Source organism: Zosterops lateralis (assembly GCF_965231275.1).
Source record: "Zosterops lateralis genome assembly, chromosome: 1".
NCBI classification, from domain to species: domain Eukaryota; kingdom Metazoa; phylum Chordata; class Aves; order Passeriformes; family Zosteropidae; genus Zosterops; species Zosterops lateralis.
The window spans coordinates 101,816,707-101,835,629 of NC_139762.1; the positions used below are offsets into that span (position 1 = coordinate 101,816,707).

The 18,923-nt window shown below is 36.7% G+C and overlaps 1 protein-coding gene across 9 annotated transcripts in view; it reads right to left on the bottom strand.

The window, feature by feature from the left end:
• The window catches only part of PTPRM (protein tyrosine phosphatase receptor type M), a 437,540-nt gene that overhangs the window by 131,856 nt on the left and 286,761 nt on the right, over positions 1–18,923 (bottom strand). For 5 of the 9 annotated variants that reach the window (XM_083866169.1, XM_083866171.1, XM_083866170.1 and 2 more), the window contains 2 exons: positions 16,171–16,303; positions 9,245–9,274 (listed from right to left, as the gene is read on the bottom strand). In XM_083866169.1, the coding sequence (XP_083722295.1) occupies positions 9,245–9,274; positions 16,171–16,303 (163 nt within the window). The remainder of the gene's footprint in view (positions 1–9,244; positions 9,275–16,170; positions 16,304–18,923) is intronic. The other 4 variants (XM_083866173.1, XM_083866172.1, XM_083866168.1 and 1 more) reach the window with 1 other exon arrangement.

Below are 18,923 nucleotides of genomic sequence, written 5' to 3' on the forward strand. Positions count from 1 at the left end.
CACAGATTGCCTTTTCTCTAATGTGCAAGGGCCTGTCACAGAAATAAATGCATGGTCCTTGTTGCAATTAATTTGATTCTTGTTCTTTTAAAGCTTTACTTGTAGATTTAATTAAAGCTTTCATGCAGCACACACTTTCAGGAAGTATCTATGTTTAATGGCTTTTTCTCCTAAATTAAAGAAACGAGTGAAGGTTAAGATTCAATGAAGAACAAGAGAGCATAAAATGAAAAGCTGTGCTTAATATAGTAAGCATTACCGTGTTTTGAAATAAGCAAATATGCTCTATTTTTATACATTTCCTAAAATTAGTGTTATATTGCGTCTTTCATGGTGAAATAATTTTCAATTGCTTAAGACAATTTTTTCATTTTCGAATATGAAATATTGCCTGCTATGTTTAAACCTGGAGGTAAATATTTTAAAAGCCTAAATCAGTTTTTAGATATGAAAAATAAAACAAATAAAAAAGGTGTATGGTTTTCCTAGGAAACTAAAGAAACAATCCCTAATGCAAAAATCCCCAGAAAAAATGCAGAGCAAAGAAAATGAAAATAATGCAATCCCAAAGAAATATTTTTCAGGCATTGACAGACATGGTATCTCAGGCAGGGATAAAGGAGAAGAGGATAAAGAATAGAAGGAGTAAGTAAAAGGAGGAGCAGAGTAAGAAGAGAAACAGATGAAAAAGTAAATGGCCAGGAGAACAAGGAGACAGGCTTAAGAGCTGGTCACAGCAGTGTTGAAAAAGAAGTTGGAAGGACGACAACAGTGGTAGGACCTAAGGAGTAACTTAGGTATAATACTGGACAAGATGCTTCTCTGAATAGGTTTATGGGGCTTTGGATTACATCAAATGTTGAAACTGCATTTACCTATTAATAAAAAAATATGCTCTCTGTTCTTGCTGGGAGCACGTATTAGGACTCAACACGCAACCAATTTAATTAATTTTTTTAGAGCTCAGAGTAGGTAATCCCTTTGGTTTACAAACACTCTTATAGTTTTCTCTTCTTTTGTTATCTTAAATTATTTTATATAATCTTAATCATATTAAAGTGCAGACATAGCTCCTCCCTATGTGGGTAAGGAAAGGAAAGTCCTTCTTCCACTAACACCTGGATTCTATAGCTAAGAAACAGAGCTGTAATCTACCACATATCATAAACACGACAATCTGACTTGAAAAAGTCAGTAAAAACAAAGCATTCAGTATTTAATCTGCTTTTGAAAATACACTGTAAGCCAGGAATTTAAGTGATCTGAAGTGACCTTTCCATTGACAATTTTCAAATAACACCATAAATGGCAAAATACAAGCCTTTCTACCTAAAACGTAAGCAGAAACTAAGTAGCTACAGTAAATATTGTAAATTGCATTATTATACTGAATATGAACGTGTTGATGAAATCATTACCAGAAGATTTTATTTAGGGCAACTTATATCAACACAGAAGGAAAGAACACTATCACTTTGAAATAGGAGGTGTGGAGTGGCATAACTGCTCTGAAACAGCTGATTCTTTCATTCCTGTTCAGCTGTGAAATGCATAAGGCTGGCAAATGTTTTCCTTTGCTTTTTCTTCAGACAAGACATATGCCTCTGGTAGATCCCACTTTTGTTTTCATGATCAGAGGAATCAGGGAATGGGAATGAAGGAGAGAAGTTACCTCCCTCTGCAGGTGAACTGAGTATAATCAAGATACTCGCAGACATTTGGTTCAATATCTCACTGAGGAATCTCAGTTCAAATGCAGAAACAACTCTGAGCTTCAGCCACTAAAAGGAAAAATAAATGTGCGTCTTTACGTTCACCAGCTCAGTACTCACAGGAACAGGTATTTCACTCTGCTCTGCTCAAACTACTGCTTCTTTTTATTTGGATCACTGTGTCAGGTTGGCACAGGAACTGACAGAATTACACACGGTTTTCTTGACAGTCCTATAGATTTCTCTCTGTAGCATACATGAAATGTTACAGTATAATAATAATAATAATAATAGTAGTAGTAATAACAAATCCTTTCTTGCACATTTGGAATTGAAATGGAGTCATGATTCTAACATATTATGGTAGGTCTCATAAATATCTATTCTTCTGCAACAGGGTCTGGGGCTGAAGAGATGACAGGCAGGCTTTGCTAGATATGCTAGCACACAGCACAGTCCATTCCTCTATTCCTTGCTTGATTAGCTTTTGTGATGTTCTGTTTCAAAGTTGATGCAATCTTCCCATCTACACCTTGCAAGTGCAATATTCCCCTGAAATTACGAAGGATCCTGGTCAGACAGAATCCTTGCATAGACTATCAAGTGGAAACAGAAGGTCAGAGTCATCAGGAGTAGAAGAAGAAAGCACCTGAGATATGGTTCCTTATCCTCTCATGCCAGATATAGGTAATTAGTGCAGGAAATAAGTGACCAAGAAAAATTAAAGAAAGCAAATTTGGAAATGAATGATGATTTTGGTCATCTAGACATCGCAGAAAGCAAATGGCCACTGTTCTTCCCTTTGGGGATCTGTCAGTCTACTCTTAAAGGGAGCTCAAGGTGTACTTTAGGTAGGAAAGGAAATGTAAAGGAGAAGTAGGCAAAGAAGCCAAGATTAGAACATTTTCTTGTGAAATTAACACTCAGCAATGATAGATGCTACCTTAAGGTGGATCATTAACGTGGCCACAACCCCTGCAGGTGGGCTCAAGAAACGTATTTCAGGTGAAACATCTCCCAGGTGATTCAGCAACAGAGAACAGATTTCAGATAACATGCTCAACAGAACAAATATCACTCAGTAGAAGCTATCACAATACTAATGACTAGAACACCTCAGTGCCCTGTGCTGGCATCACTCAACAGACATGAACATCTTGTTACAGTTGTTCTCATCTGTACCACAGAAATTACTAAGCCTGTGGCGTACTGGAGCTACAAAGTCTTAGGGTTAGATTCACTGTATGATTTCTTCTACCCATTTTTCTTTAAGCATTTTTCTTCTGCTTGTCCTCCTTGAGATCAGGAGAAATACAATGCATCCTTCATCTTATTCCCTGTAGTCCCATCTTTTGCAGACATATTCTGTCAATCAGTTCAATATTTCATAATGCCATTTTTAAAACTAACACTTCAATCTTTCAGAAAAAATACAGGCCAACATAAATTATGAAGTGAGTTTTGGTCTTAATACGCAGCATAAATTCTCTGCTTTCTGTTAACACATTTACAATCACATAAAGTGTAATTGGCTTTTAGAGAAACTGAGTTTCCAACACCATTACTCCCTTGTATTATAAATACTAATACTAAAACATGAAATTCACTTTCCTATTTGTTTATTTAAAATGGAAGTATTTAAAGTAATTTTTGAGCTATATGCGTATACAGAAATACAATTTCAGGGTAAAAAGCACATAAATAGCACTGTTTTTCCCTGAGGGAAAAGTTTAAAACAAAGTGAATGAAAATGATTCATCTTATACCATCTTTGAAAGTATAATTCAACAATGATGGTTGATAATGGCAAAATCTCAGTGCCCAGAATGACTGCTGTTGACAGCAAGCATGATTGATTTGGGAATCAAATTTTTAAGAAAGCTAAAACCCAATGTCGACAGGCTAATTGAAAATTTATTCATACATGGTTTTATAGAAAAGACAGGCCACCCTGGTAACAGTACATCAACAAGAGTTACATGGGATGGCAACACAAATACTCAAATACAATGGAAAGTTCTTAAATACACATAGCTGTCACGATCATCTCTTTCTCTCCCAAGGATACGTACTGTGTCTCAGTATTATATAATAAAGACAGGGTTTTTGTCAGGCTTATCCTACAATAGTATATGTATTCCACAATTTCTAAAAGCAACCTCAGTATTCAATTCAAATCTCATATATTAGTTTAGAAAACAACACCAAGCTTTTAATAGCATGGAAAGAACAAAGATGTCTCTAGGCTGCATAAGCATTTATTTTTTTCTACAGTTACATTGTTTCCCTCACTTAACGGCTAGTACCTTCACCAAACAAGTAATGTCCCCTCTAAGGACAGGAAAATCTCCAAACCTCAGCTCATCTGCAAATTTATTGTTTGACACTAATGGAGCACAGACTGTAATTTGTGTCGTGGTTTAGGAATGACACTCTCCAATTTAGTGTTCCCACGGAAACCACTCCAAATCAAAGAGACACTCCTTCACTCCCAGCTCCCCTCTCTCTACCCTTGTGCTGGTCAGGAAAGCTGAACTGGAGGCACAAAAGGTAAAGGTTGAAGTAAGAACAATTTACTGGAAACAGCAACGAGATAAGAAAACAAACAGTAACAGCAACAGTACTAATGACAGAGGGTACAAGAAAGAGGCAACATAGACATGCCCCTGAAAACTCCAGCCCCTCCCTCACACGCTTCAGAAAGAGCTAATAAAATGTTAAAAAATAATTACTTATTGCTGGTCAGTGTGTTAAGGATAATTTACAATTTTTTCTACAGTGAAATGGGAAAGTAAGCCTTGGCTATAAAGCAATACAATCAGATCCAAAAGAATCAGAAGATACAAGTAATCAATATAAGAAATAATGACCTTAGACAGATTTTAAAAAATTATATCCTGTATTTTGATTAAAAATAAAATCCCAATTCTGACCCTGCTTGCTATCTGTGCATAGAAGCTAGATATTGCACATCTGTACACAAAGCATACAGCACATAGCACAAAAGTGTGCTTTTTAGTAATGGTGATTTAGTAGAAAACCCTTCTTGCCTTATTTTGGGCACCAAATATTATCTGAAGATTTCAGTGAGTTGGCATAGTAGACTTTGCAACATGCAACAAAACTCTTGGGACATCCCCATATCATTTAAGTCTAGCTTACCAGACAATTACAGAAATCTATGGTTATTTTTGGTTTCAGGATTCTATGGCATAGTCTAACAGATCAAACAGTTCAAACACATTCATGTTTTTCTGTTCAATACTCTCCTTCACCTACAAGATACAAACATGTTCTTGTTCTGGTTCTAGGGGCAGCTGCAGTTAAGAAAGGACTGTTTCCAACCTCTTTCACTATTTTTGAATTACTACAGAAGTTTTAAATGTGAAGACTGTGTACTCTCTGGAATTATCCAGAAATCACTGTTAAGAGTTTTAACAGCACTGATATTTTGGAAATGTTATTACTTTAATTATTGGGGTCATTTTGCAAATCTACTAACCTTCTGCTTTCTGCCCTAAGTGCTAGGTCAACAGCAGTGGGACTGGGCAAAGAGCTAGAAATTAAGTCTCTATTCAGAGACAGAGAAGCCAACACTGAGTATCTGCTAGTGAAGCAAGAGAACTAAATTGAGAACAGACTCCCAGGCTCCTGAGCTCAAGTTAGATACACAAGAAAAAAGTTAGATACACAAGAAAAGCATACTTCAGCTGGGCCCCAAACTATCAAATTCTTGTGAAAAGTAGGATATGTTTTCAGGCACATTTATATGAAAAAGCTTGACGTTAGTGGAACTAGTTTTCTTGCAGAAGGAATTTTGTCCCTTGTGTCATACACTAAGTACCAGGCAATAGAGTCTCTAGTCCTATGCAGTCTATTATCTTAATATTTTAATACAGTATTAGGCTTTGGGATTGAGATTTCCATACAGATGATGCACCTTTGATGCACTTCTGTTCTAGAAGATTAATGCTGGGACACACAATAGCAGATTCCACACTATTAAGATCCTAACATGATTAGCATTGTATAAGAATATTGGGCAATAATTGTCTCCTATTTCCCTACTTCACCTTTCACAAGCTGAAATGATTTGTGAAAAGGCACAAAAATACAATAACATTATACACCTAACTGCTGTGCAGCACTGTGGCTGCATAAGTACTTAATTTCAATAATAATCGTAACATATCATTTTGATATCAAGCTCAAACTGAGGAACAGCATCAAAAGCTGCCTTCACAACTTTGCATTTTAATTTGGTATACATCCTACCCATAGCAATATAATGAAATCTTTTATAGAAAGGAACTTATAAAAGCTACAGTCTGTAACTATCTGCCCAAGAATCTGAGGTGAACTGAATTGGCCAAACTATAAGGCAACAGTGTCTGGAGTAAATTCTGATGGTCCAAGCACTCAATTTGTTTTTTTGATGCTTTAATTTTCATGAAATGTAGTTGTTAGCTCCTGACAAATGATTAATGAGCACCAAGGGTAGAATATTAATAAAAATTAAAATCTCAAATACAAAAGGCCAATGGTCAGCACAGTGGCGCTCGCTGTCACCTCAGCAAGAGGCTTGCCTAGTCCATTTAACCATAATTACACGACAAAATACTACTGCACTTTTCCTTCTTCAGCCTATGGCACACGGGTTTTGTCCATCAGAAAATGTGTCAGGAGCAAGCAGTCATGCCAGTGCCACCTGCCATGCTGAGAACATCACTCATTGCCAGTGAAACTAATGACACCATATCCATTCTTCTTTTTTCCCACCTGGAATCAACTGCCAAGTCAAAAGACCTGCTGCAGAGTTAATGAGCACTATGGGATTTGCTCTAATCTTATGAACAAAAGAATTTACAGAGGACTATGTCCACACACACAAAAAAATAATCTGCTGCCTGATTGAGGCGAAAGGTAAAAAATGCACCAGATGTCAGGAATGCAAGAGTGGGAGGAAAGACTGGCAGAGGTACTTAGGCCCATTAAAAAGAATTCTCAATAGCAGTACTCAACTCTTTTTTCTGTAATATCTATTGACTGGCTAACTAGTAAACACAAGATAAAATAGAAATAATTCTCTGCCAAATATGCACAGCTGTAGGTCCACCTCTGATGATTCATCAGCAGCTCTAGGCATCTGCCAATTTTTTTTCTTTTTAAATTTTAATTTAGGATGGATCTAGAAGTGGCAGAGATTGCAGTCTGCTAGGGAAAAGGAGCCCACAGCACACAAGGAAAGCAGCACACAAGACAATAGTAACTATTTCAGTGCATAGATGCTCACTTGGATGCTACAGCTTGCATTTACAATGACTAATCAGTAAATTTGAATATGATACTCAGTATAGAAGTGGTAAATTAGCAATGGCAGAGTACTTGAAATTATGTTTCTCAAAATATAGAACATTTTATAAACCATACCAACTTCCTCAGCTAAAAATAAAACTGTAATGAATCCTGCATTCATCTAAGATTTCCACCAATTTCAGTGAAATTGTGTGATGCGTAAACAGGTGGAGAATTTGGTCCAAAATATTTCCTCCTCCTGACAGCCAATCTTGACTGCACTGCACTTTTCAGAGCTCTTACTTCCCTTCTTCTGTCAGATGGGCAATGAAATGCTATGGGGCCAAAATCTCACAATTTCTTTTGGAAGTGTTAATCAGCCCAAGCTACAAAGTTACTGAATTTGTATCACACTAACAAAAAGATTGTTTCTTGAAGTCACTAGGAGAGTATTTCAAATAATCCTGAGATGCCCTATTCTATCCACTATTAACAGTCCCTGTGATTGCCAAACTAGTGACAAAACCTGTTTGTAAAACCTAAAGAAACCATTTCAACCCAGGTATTTTCCTCTATGGAAAAAAGAAAAAAATATATAATCCAATTTCTCTAAATAATGAAACAGTGTTTCATTTAGTGTTCCATTTGTTTCAATTTTGGTTTTGACTTAGCCTTGAGACATGAATCCTATTAAAATATAAATTTAAATATATTTACTTATTAAGGCAAGACCATGCTACATGGATTACTGTATTATATTCTTTTGACATTTTGAAGAATTACATTTAAATGGTCCCAAACTGAATTTTTTTTAGAAGTGTATTTCATGGAAAATATGTGCTTTCATCTCAGAACAGAAACAAATTTTGGAATACTGTATCTGTGGAAGAGCTAATTTTTTCTCACCTACACATTAATACACTGATTAAAACAACAGTTTTAAAAAATTGCACTATACATAAAGTGCCAAATAAGGCAATATGAAATTGGAATTACTAACCACAAGAGCAGTTTCCATATATTGTGAAGTCTTACAGAATTTCAGTTATGGGGTTTAAATTTTAGTTGCTTTAATTCATTTGAAGAATGGTTCTGCTTGGTTTCTTGAAGACCAAGTTTTCAATATAGAAAACATTTAATATTTTTTCCATAATTTGTATCAACGAATGCTTGATGCTTTTTCAAAATATTAACTGAAAAAATGTATTAAAAAAGTTTGAAGAGCAACTAGAAGGAACATGATAAACTCCACATGGCATCTAAATAGAAGCATTACTGAAATGTGTTCCTTTCAAGAGCATGCTACCATGATAGGTACTTAAAAACTGGTAATAAAAATTGTCTTAAGTAACACCCCAACTTCCATAACTATGTAAAAATATCTCATAGGTTCCTATGACTTTAAAATCTGAGGTTTAAAGAAAACAGGTAACTACTGGATAGCTGATTTTTAATGCTGGCCAACAGGATTAGACAAGATTAAATGCAACTCATTTTGCAACTAAGCAAGATCCCTAGTAGTTTGCTAATCTATTATGTACTCCTTGTACCTGGAAAGCAAGTAAAAGTGAACAGCCCCGGAGAGGGATTTTCTAAATTCACAGAAGAACCCTTCTCATTCATCACCTGCTGACAACTGGGAACAAAGCGAGGCTTTGGGTAAATAAAGAAGCATATAATGGTATTACTAAGGAGTGTATCAAAACAAAAAAATTGTTACTTACTGAAAGTTATGCTTCATCCTGCCCTCATTTTTTAGTGCTCTTTCCTTTGAAATTCATTCCAGAAATGGTAACTTATTATGTTTATACATGATCATTATTCATAAAAAAGTAGTAATATGTACACAGCAACAAATGGAAATGCTGGCACATGTCTAACCAATGCTGGAATTTCAACAGTACAAATGAGAAATAAACTACAAAATAAATTCTAAAAATAGTCATTTAGGCATGAAAATTTCTCATTGACATGGTAGTGATATTTACACCTACTACTTCTCAATTAAGAAAATTCTTTACATAAAGTTATTCAGAGGACTCTAATGCACAGTATGAAACATAAGAAACTCTTATAAAGCTAGATATTTCATTGAATTATTGACCATGTTGTTTTTATCTTGGTGAAATTTTTACAAAGTATGGTTTTATAAAGGAACTTTCAGTATTAGCATTCACTACTTAGGCATGGAACAACATGGCAGAAAGTGTGTCTCTGATGACAAAGAAGTTACTTACAGGTAGTAAGTGTAGGAGTGATAGCTTCTTCTGCCATGATGGTGGAAGGATTAGGCAGTGGTGGAAAAGATGAAATGGAAGGAAAGAAAAGTCAAATATTAATGTATGAAAAACCAAGATGAAACTGAGACCTGAACTGGTGACACAAATGAAAGATAGCAAGAATGTATATCTGGACATATCATGCAATGTTTCTGGAACAGACAGGTGACATATCCAATCTCCATAACATTTTGAGCAACACAATATGTAATGCATTTCCAGCTGTTAAATGAAACCACCTAAGGTACATAAGTAATGTTAAGTATTTAATATCTGTTCATATCTGCATACACTACACACAAAAATACTCCCAATTAAAGTGCTAAACCACTTCTGATTACACCTCAGCTGCACTAGGAATAAGGATATAGAAATTCTAGCATGGTGTTAGAAGCTTAGCAATACAGAATTTCAGAATACGCTTTAAGTAGCTCCACTTCCTGTCACAGCACTGTAGAATCTTAGCCAATCCCTTTTTTTACTTAAAGCAGTCAGTTCTGCCTTTGAAAGGACTTGTTTCCAGAGGGGGAAAATCAATGGCCACAGCTTTTTTAATATTTCAGCTTTTAAATAACCTTTCAAATTGGGAAGGAAAAGATACTTACTGTCATGCACATAAAAAGTCTATCCTTATTGGCTAAAATTATATTGGTGGTATTTCCACATGTGGCAGAGATAAAAATAAGAACTGATCCTGTATCCATGTTATTCCTGCCCACGTGAATGCCACAAAGAACAACTTGGGAGACCCAGCACCACCACCCTGACAAATATGGGCTCAGTCAGCCTTGCATAACCTCTTGCACAGCCAGACACCCCACCTAGACATGCTCTGTGTGAGCACAAAGTATAGAAGCCCTCCAGCTACGCTCTTCTGCTTTACATCATTCCCTCCCTCCCTCAGTTATGAGACCACTACAAGCAGGATTGCAACCCTCCAGAAAGGGCAAGTTTCAACCCAAATGAATTCCATATATTGACTGCAATTAAAAGAAGGCTGGAGATCTTGAAGCATCTCTGAGCATAATGTCAACTAGAATTCACATGTTGGTAAGATAAAAGACTGAAAGGAACCATGTAGGCATTTGTAATTTTTACAGCACATGCATACAGCCCTTTGACTACAGAGGAAACATGTAAACAGGCCTTGCAAAGGACTATAACTAATGTTAACTTGCCTCTGGCTACATGCTTCAGGCATCCCTTTGAAAACTAGGCTTTCATCAAATTTTCTCTCTCATCTTCTTTGTGTGAAGATGCTGTTAGAAATATTTTCCAGTTTTTATTCCCATTTTTCTGATGCAAACAGTATTGTTCAAACAAGAGGCTACACACTGCATATTTAATCACATGGCACATCTGGAAAATGTACACCTGCTAAAGTTGAGTTTTAAAAGATACCTAAGAATAGAGTAAGGGGCAAGCTGCAAAACAGTTGTAATGTTCTTTGCATTCCATAGGGAGCACGGGATTAAGTCCTATCAAAGCACTTACCTGCACTATAAGCAAGTAGTTGTTTTCTAGTTCAGTCATAATTATATTTCCCCCTACCTTTCCTTTCAGAATTATTCATTCTCTCACTTTGATTTAGAATCTCATGACACTGCCAACCCTGTTTCTTGCCATATGTTGCCACGAGAGAGATTTAATGTAATTAGTACAAATGTTCTCATACTTCTAAAAGATGTATAATAATTTGAGCAACAACAATAAATACAATTAATCAGTGAAGCACTGCTGGTACTTATATGCAGAATTCTGCCAAATATGTTATAAAGATAAATTATTCCTTATGAAAAAAATGCTGAAAATCCAGGAACTTTATTGTGTGTAAATGTCCCATTAAGAATTTGCGTAACATAAGAAAAATTGGAAGTCTCAAGCTCCAGTTATTTTTATATTGCCAGAGTTGTGAGATTTTCAATATAAAAGTCCTTGAAAAGAGGACCAAGAGCACCAAGGTTTTGATTCTCAAGAATACCATACACTGAAAGAAACAGGTAAAAAGAATACATTAAAATCCTGCAGGAAAAAAAATTTTATTCTTGCAAATTTTACACAAGCATTTCAGGCCACATGTTAAAGCACCATTCATAACTGAATGGATTTAGCTGTTGTAAGAAATATGGACAAGCTCCACTTTTCCTCCTACATAATTAATGCAAACATTAATTTGTATGAAGAGTCTTTTTCTGTTAAAAAGACTGATGCAAAGATTCTGGCCAACTTAGGCCAAATTTTCTTATGAGCCTGGCTTTTCAGTCACTTCCTGGTAGTGAGATTTTTTTATGTTAACAAACTGTTTCTGCATATAGTGACAATATTAAGCACTTTTAACTCCTTTAGGACTGAAGACATAAACTAATTCCATGAATACCACTTGCAGAATTTACACTATAAAATTTACCCAAACCAGCACAGCAGCCTGGCTGCAGAAAAACTGACCCATCAGAACGGAAACTTTTGGAACTATGTCATTACCTCAGTGTTTTCTTTCATCATCTCTCCTTTGTAGCTGGCCTACAGGAGAAAACAAGGTTCAGAGAGAGGAGGCTGGAATTTTCCTTCAGCCTTGTTATCTTCAATTTCTATCCTAAGTGTTTGAAAGTGTTGGCAAAGGTATATGTATAACTGAACAGCCTGATTTGCTATCAGGGAATGGGAACAATGCATTCCCAGCCCAGCTCCACTGAGTGCAAAACCCTTCCATATCCACTGCCAAGAACCAAGGTCCCTGACTTAAACAGATGCCACAATTACATACATTAGAAACTCATGGAAAGCTCAGGCATGGAGAGCTGAAAACAGAATCTAAAAACAGGCAAAACAAAATAGCCTTTTTACGATCAGAAAAACTTCATTCTACAACTGAATCAGAAGCCAATGGAATAAAATTTTAGTAACTGCCTCCTTACTGCACTCCCACTGCAACAACCAAATGGCAGCCCCAATGGAAACAGCTGCTCCAAAGACATATAAAGGGCTTTTAAGCAAATATTGGGCCATCAACTTATCAACTTAGGCAAAATTTTAAAATTTAACTTGAATAGAATATAAAGAAAAAAAAAAAAAGGAAAGGAGAAAATAAAGTAGTAAGGGTGTAATTTATGCAAGTCTTGATTTAATTGCTATCGTTTTTCCAAAGGTTGTAGCAACTGTACTCTCATTTTCACTGCTCCACCTAAAGTTGACCAAAAGATGAAGTTACTTGGTGCATTCCTTATTTTTAATGTTTTTATAAAATCCTATGCAAGTACAGCAAATTCTGGGCCTTGCCTAAGATTTAAAATTCAGGATCAGATTCAAAATCCACTTTATTTGGGATCAATTTTGTGGAAATACATGTATTGTTTTCATCTAACTTTGTGTTTATTTTTGTGTGAAAGGTACAGAGCATATCTGAGGAGAGTAAAGTCTATTTGACATTATTCTAACTTCAGAGAGAAGAATCATCTCATTGATATGACCATACTGGTGTTAGGAATAGCTTGCAAGTTCCTAGACTACATTATGCAACACCTTTTTGCAGGAATGCTAGAAGATAAAGAAAAGATAGAACAGAATGAATAAAGAACTATGAACAACCAAGTGGAAAGATAAAGAAGAAAGCACTAACAGGCTTCCCCTGCCCCATGTACCAAGCTTACAAATTTGGTTTACTTCAGTCAAAAGCTGAGCGTCCATACAGAAAATGCTTCAGCATCCATAATGCTTCTACCCTCACTAGTGACTCCAAACCATGCACTGAATTGCTAGGCCACCTAATCTCTCTGGTTTATGATGTAACTTCAGAAAATCATTACATAGTGAAATTAATAAAGCTGCTTAATAACTATTAATATTTGCACGACCTCTTTACATACTGCTTTGATAATGGCCCTATCCAAAGCACGTGTGTACTGCACTGAAAACCTCCTTGAATGTTGGTCTTCTCTACTCGGCTACTAAACTAAAAGTTCAAGAGACTGATCTTTGAAGATCTGTGGTGCCTGGCACCAATCAAGCAAAGAATGGTTGTTGAGTGAAATGAGGTGGCTATTCAAGGAATGTGCTGGACAAAGTCATGGTTATCACACAAGCAAAACTGCTTTCCAAATCTCATGACAATGGAAATAAATGGTTTGATATTAAGTTAATTGAGCACCGTGATGTCCCAGAGACCGAGTCAGTTTCATCTACTGGTGCGAGATCAAGTACACAAGACTCTTTTCTGTGCAAGAATGAATAACACATATTATTTGCTTTGGGATATGCCTTGGGATAGTGGAATGTGAATGGGATTTTGCTGTAGGCAACGTCAAATAAGACAAGCTTCAAAGCACGTAGACTCAGCGCAGTGAAACCCACCGTTGTAGCCCAGAGAGTCTGCACATAATAGTGCAGAGAACAAAGTGGTTCTCAGGGGAAAGGTGCCACTGAATTACAAGGTGCTATTTTATTTTTCACTCAGATCTTTACAACACCAGTAAAGCTCCTGATAAAGTAAATGAAACAAAATGATGAAGTGCAGAAGTCAAACGGCACACTAGCTTGATAAGATTGTTTCCCAAAGTAGCGCCTAAAATATCGCAGAACTGCAAAACCACTACAGTCACACTAAGCTTGTGGCATGATTTATACGTTTTCTTCAAATGCATAATGTATACACAGTAACTGAACCAAGGTGAAACCATAGGGGCCCTCAGCAGCCTAGTGAATTAATGCACCAATAACAATCTATTGAATAATCGGTTCATCTTCTGCTTAAGTCATGAGTGTAATTGTATTCAAGATATTCTATGCTAAAGCAGATGCTTTAGAGACTTGGGACACAATATACCCACCTCCTGAAACTCTCATTAAAGCCTAGTCACATCTTGTTACACAAATGAACCATTTTTACTTTTTAATATTCGCTTCAACTCATTTCAGTTTGTTTTGTTCAAGGCTGCAGCATCATACTGGGACATGTTTAAGTTATTGGTATCATTCTTTCTGTACTACACAATGAAATGGTGTGCATTTGGCAACAGAGCTCCTGGACTTGTATTTTCAATAGTTCCATCTCTGTCACAAGCAGATTTATTCCAAAAACCAAGGAAGTTCACATAATGCACTTTCTCTCTAACAACAGAATTACTATGAATAATAACTACTCTGCTGTTTTAGACAGAAAGAATCAAGTATCCTTCTGCACTAATGCAAACACTTAGAATCTGAGCCCTCCTGCCTCTAATAATTAGATTATCAAAGAGGTTTTTTTAGAGAATTAAGCAGGAGCTGGCATAGCATTCACTTAGCCAGAGATCCAGACAACTTATTCACTTTGAAACTATTCGGATCATTTTGCAATGTGCTCCCTTCAAGATTAAGAATAACTTGTCTCCCTTGGGTGAATGCATTCTACCTTTGGCAGAAACACTTAAGGAGAGGCTCAGAACTTAACAGAGAAAATGATGAATGCTGGTCATGAATTGTGTGAAGAAGGATTGGGCAGAAAATCCAAGAAGCCTTCGTCCCTGCATGCCAAGTGCTGTGTCTGGCCCTAGGGAGGAGTTTGGGAGTTCAACTGTTAAAATTGAAGGTATAAATGATGCAAGAAATCGGAAGTGGGAAGAAAAAAGTACTGCAAAGTCAGAACAGATTTCAACCCTGCTACACTGTACTCTATTGAGCAGACTTGGTTACTGGGTCAATTCCATTGCCCCAGTCAGACTCGCCCTGGGGCTTAAGTCTTAGTCTCTTCTGTATGGCAGCTTTTGAGTGCTTTACATATCTCTTGTCATGACCTAGCCCCCAGCCCTGGCCACAGCTCGCCTTTCTCTCCATAGAGCCCTTCTAACTCATGGCCCTGTTTCTGTCTTCAAGGAGACTGAAAAGCAGCTACTTCTGTTGCTTGCCCTGAGGCATTGTCAAGACAGCTGCCTCCTTTGCTGTGCACCTCCACTGTTCAAATTCTGGAAGAAATTCAGGCAGTGCAGGGGTTTGGACCATCTCAGACCTGCCAAACTAGTTAACATACAATTAAACCACACAGGGTTGGGATGAGTCAAATCACAGGCCAGGATTGCTCTCAAAGGAAAAAACACCACGATAATTTAAGGGGAATAGCAAAGAGGTGAGGAGTTATGGGACACAGTAAGGAGACTGTGGCAGAAGAGGAAGGAGAATTTGTCACTCAGCCCCTTTACACAGCACTCGCACATTCCCAATCCCACCTCTCACAGCTCCAAATCTCACATTGCTCATTATAGAACCTAAAACCTTAATTCTATTTGCTAATTAATTTCTCCCAATCTAGACTAAGCTTCTAAGATCACATGGGTGGTGTTTTTTTCCTTATCTGTGCCACCTCCCTAGCTATATCTTCCTGTTACTATTTTACCTCTTACTGTGTTGAGAAAGACAACAGTTTTAAAAGCCTTACACTTCTAATAATGTAGCAGTTTTCAAATGATATTCAAAGCAGAACAATCTCAATGCATGAGTGTGTTGAACCAGCATTTGGAAACATTCAGCACCATTGTATACTTTTCCTTTGTTTTCAGGGAATTAAGTTTATGCAGAACGACACAAGCCTCATCCTTAGCACAAACGACCTTAGCTCCAGTTCCTGTTTGACTAAGGATTTCTTTTACATGCAAGAATGAAACTACATCTAGCTTCCAGCTGATCTGTCGAATAGGGTGGAGACAAGATACCCTCCTATTATTAGAGCCCATCATGCAGTACTGATGTAAAGTGCTAGAATCATTAACCTCGAGTTGTTATACATGAAACAGACACAAACATTAATTCTCTGTGGGTAAGGAGGTGGCTGGATACTTTGACCAATATCAAACTGAGTACTGCCATAGGAGATGCAATATGAATATGGACATAGAAAACATCCATTAATTGCTCACCTTTTCTTCATTACCAGCACGACCCCCAAAAATATAATGACGAACAGCAAGATGCCTGCAATGACTCCAGCAATTTTAACAGTATGGTCTGTCTGCTTCTCAGGCTCTGGGTCTGGTTTTCGAGTGGCAGCCCCTATGGAATCGACAAAAGAAAAAGAGGAAGTAGAAAAAGAATAAAGGTGTTAGTCTTCTGATGTTTATACACTTAACCTACTAATGTCATTAATCTTATCCAAGGCCAACAGATATCAATGCTGGGACTTTTTAGAAAAAATCCTGCTTTCATATGTATTGTTGGGAATATAATTCTTTATATTGTTCCAAGACATTTTGCAGGACCACAATAAAGATGGGATAATACTGCCAGCCCTGACCCTTCCTAGGAGGCTCTTCAACAGATTCACAAATTTCTGTATTTTTATTATTTGTACTGGCTCCCTTTTCTTTCTTCCATTTAGAAACTTGCTAACAACACAATAACTATACTAAGCCGTTATCCAAATTTGATTTGCTGGAACATTTTCCTCAATTATTTTTCATAAATGAAGCTGTAATTCCATAACATATTAGCTTAAACACCTGGAAAAGTGAGATAAGCTCATTTACCATGCATTTTACCCACAATTGTTTTTTTACACAATAGACTTTTTTTTTTTTGCCTTTGGAAATCTAAATCTAGGTCACATCTGGTAGGAAAAAAGACTCCTTCTAAGCAATTTATTCACAAAGTGGGAAGCAGCTGATGATCACACCACTGGCACCTACATTTAATATCTGTTTAAATGAGATAACCAGTGCCTTACAGCAGCTACTGTCTTAGCTCCTCCAGCTTCTCCATTTAAAAAAAATAACATCGTTTGTACTGTTTACTGTATAATGTGATGGAACGTCAAATCCATGTCTGATGAAATATCCATTTCCCCTACTAAATGAGTTCAGGGTGAAAAATGTTAAGGAAGCAACATTCAATTCACTAAGCTGATTTTATTTTTTTATGGACTTCCATTTATTTTTTTTAATCAAAATATGTCAGCATTCATCATTTGAGGGACTATGCCATAAAATGGACACAGGAATTTATGGATCGTTTTCCAGCTTTCGCTTTTTTGGGAAGGGAGAAGGAAGAGTAAAGCCTAAGAGAAGTGTAATCTTTTAAGACAACATTCTGGTATCAGTATCTGGGTTTCAGAGAGAATTCTGACAGCACCAACCATATTTTACTTGTTTCTTCACTTTCTCTTTCTGGAAAGGAAGCAAATTAATGGCCAATTTACATGAAGAGCTATTTTTTGAAAAACAGAGTGAAAACATTTTCAACGTTTCTTCCCGATTTTAACCAGGATATTCCAAGATGAAGAATACTTCTGAGTGCCCAAAGTTATTTTTTTGGCCTACATCTTCAAAACTCCTTGCCAAGAGGAATTCCAGAAAAACCTGACAGAAACAGTGATAACCATTAATCAAAACATATCTAGAGCCAACTGCAGGAAACAGGGTCTTAGGAAAATTCTGGCTGAGGTACATTATGTAAGTGCTAAATCAGAGAAGATGATGTGCTTGCTGTCCCTGCGCCCAGTCTCACAAGAATTTGGGACAAGAAATTTCTAGTTTTGACAGAAATACACACACACACTTTTCTGAATTGGTAAAATCCTTACTTTGTATGAATAAAGGATGATTCATACTTTGAATGAATAAACAGTTCTATTTTTATGTTCCTGTATCATATACAAATAATTTTTTAAAATTCTATACTGCTGTACTCCTCACAGCACTAAAAATTGTAGTAGATATTTAGAAGACATCTAGAGCATGCTCATGGAAAAAGCAGCTGTTGAGCTGAACTTGGCCAATAGGAAGAAGTGAATCAACTATGATGCAAATGGTAAGAAATATGAAGGACTCCAAAGCTCTCTTTTAAATCTAAAACCCAAGAAAGAAAGAATGTTAAGTCATTAGCAAGTAGTATCTTTTCAGACGCTGCTTCTAAGATTGGCTCCTTCCAAAGTCTATTCCTCATTATCTCCTTCAGGCTACCCCATCAGTAATGACCTGCTACAAACAGTTTCTTCCTTATGGTTTCATTCCTTTCGTTAAGGCTTCTAAATGTTAGTTTTGGGAATATGAGTGCTAAACAGTGAAATTAATGAAGGCAACAATTCACAGTACTTTCTAGTGTGTTCTATCTCAGTGTCATGTCTCTCTTCAGCAGCTCATGGTCATCAGTTCAGTGGAACCAGCTACAATTACACTAAACAGAGTATCAAAACCATATTCAAAGCACACATGTTTCCTGCATATGATGGAGCACAACTTTCATGAAATGCCTTCCATCACGCAAAGCATTTTCCTGGTGGGAGTACTGAACAAGCTGGCAAATCCACCACTAATGAAAAATCTCCAGAGAAAGCCTACACAGGAAACAGAACAGAGCCTAGCATCAGGACACCTGAACTCCCATATTGCAGTGTTTTTCTTTAGTCCAGTGTTCAGCTTTGAACCCTTTACAAGTTAAAAGCCATTCAAATTTACATTTTAGCATTTATCAAGGCTGAAATTTGAGTTGGTACTACCTCTTCATTCAGTTTGCTTTTGTCCCACTGAAATTCTTTATAGCGCTATGTGAATTCTGCTAACTCATACCATCTAGCATTGTTATCAAGAGCTTCTGCCCCAACACTGACTCTTCCTGCATTTAATAAACATACCATAGAGCATTTAATATTAAATACTGAAGTGCATTAGCTATGACA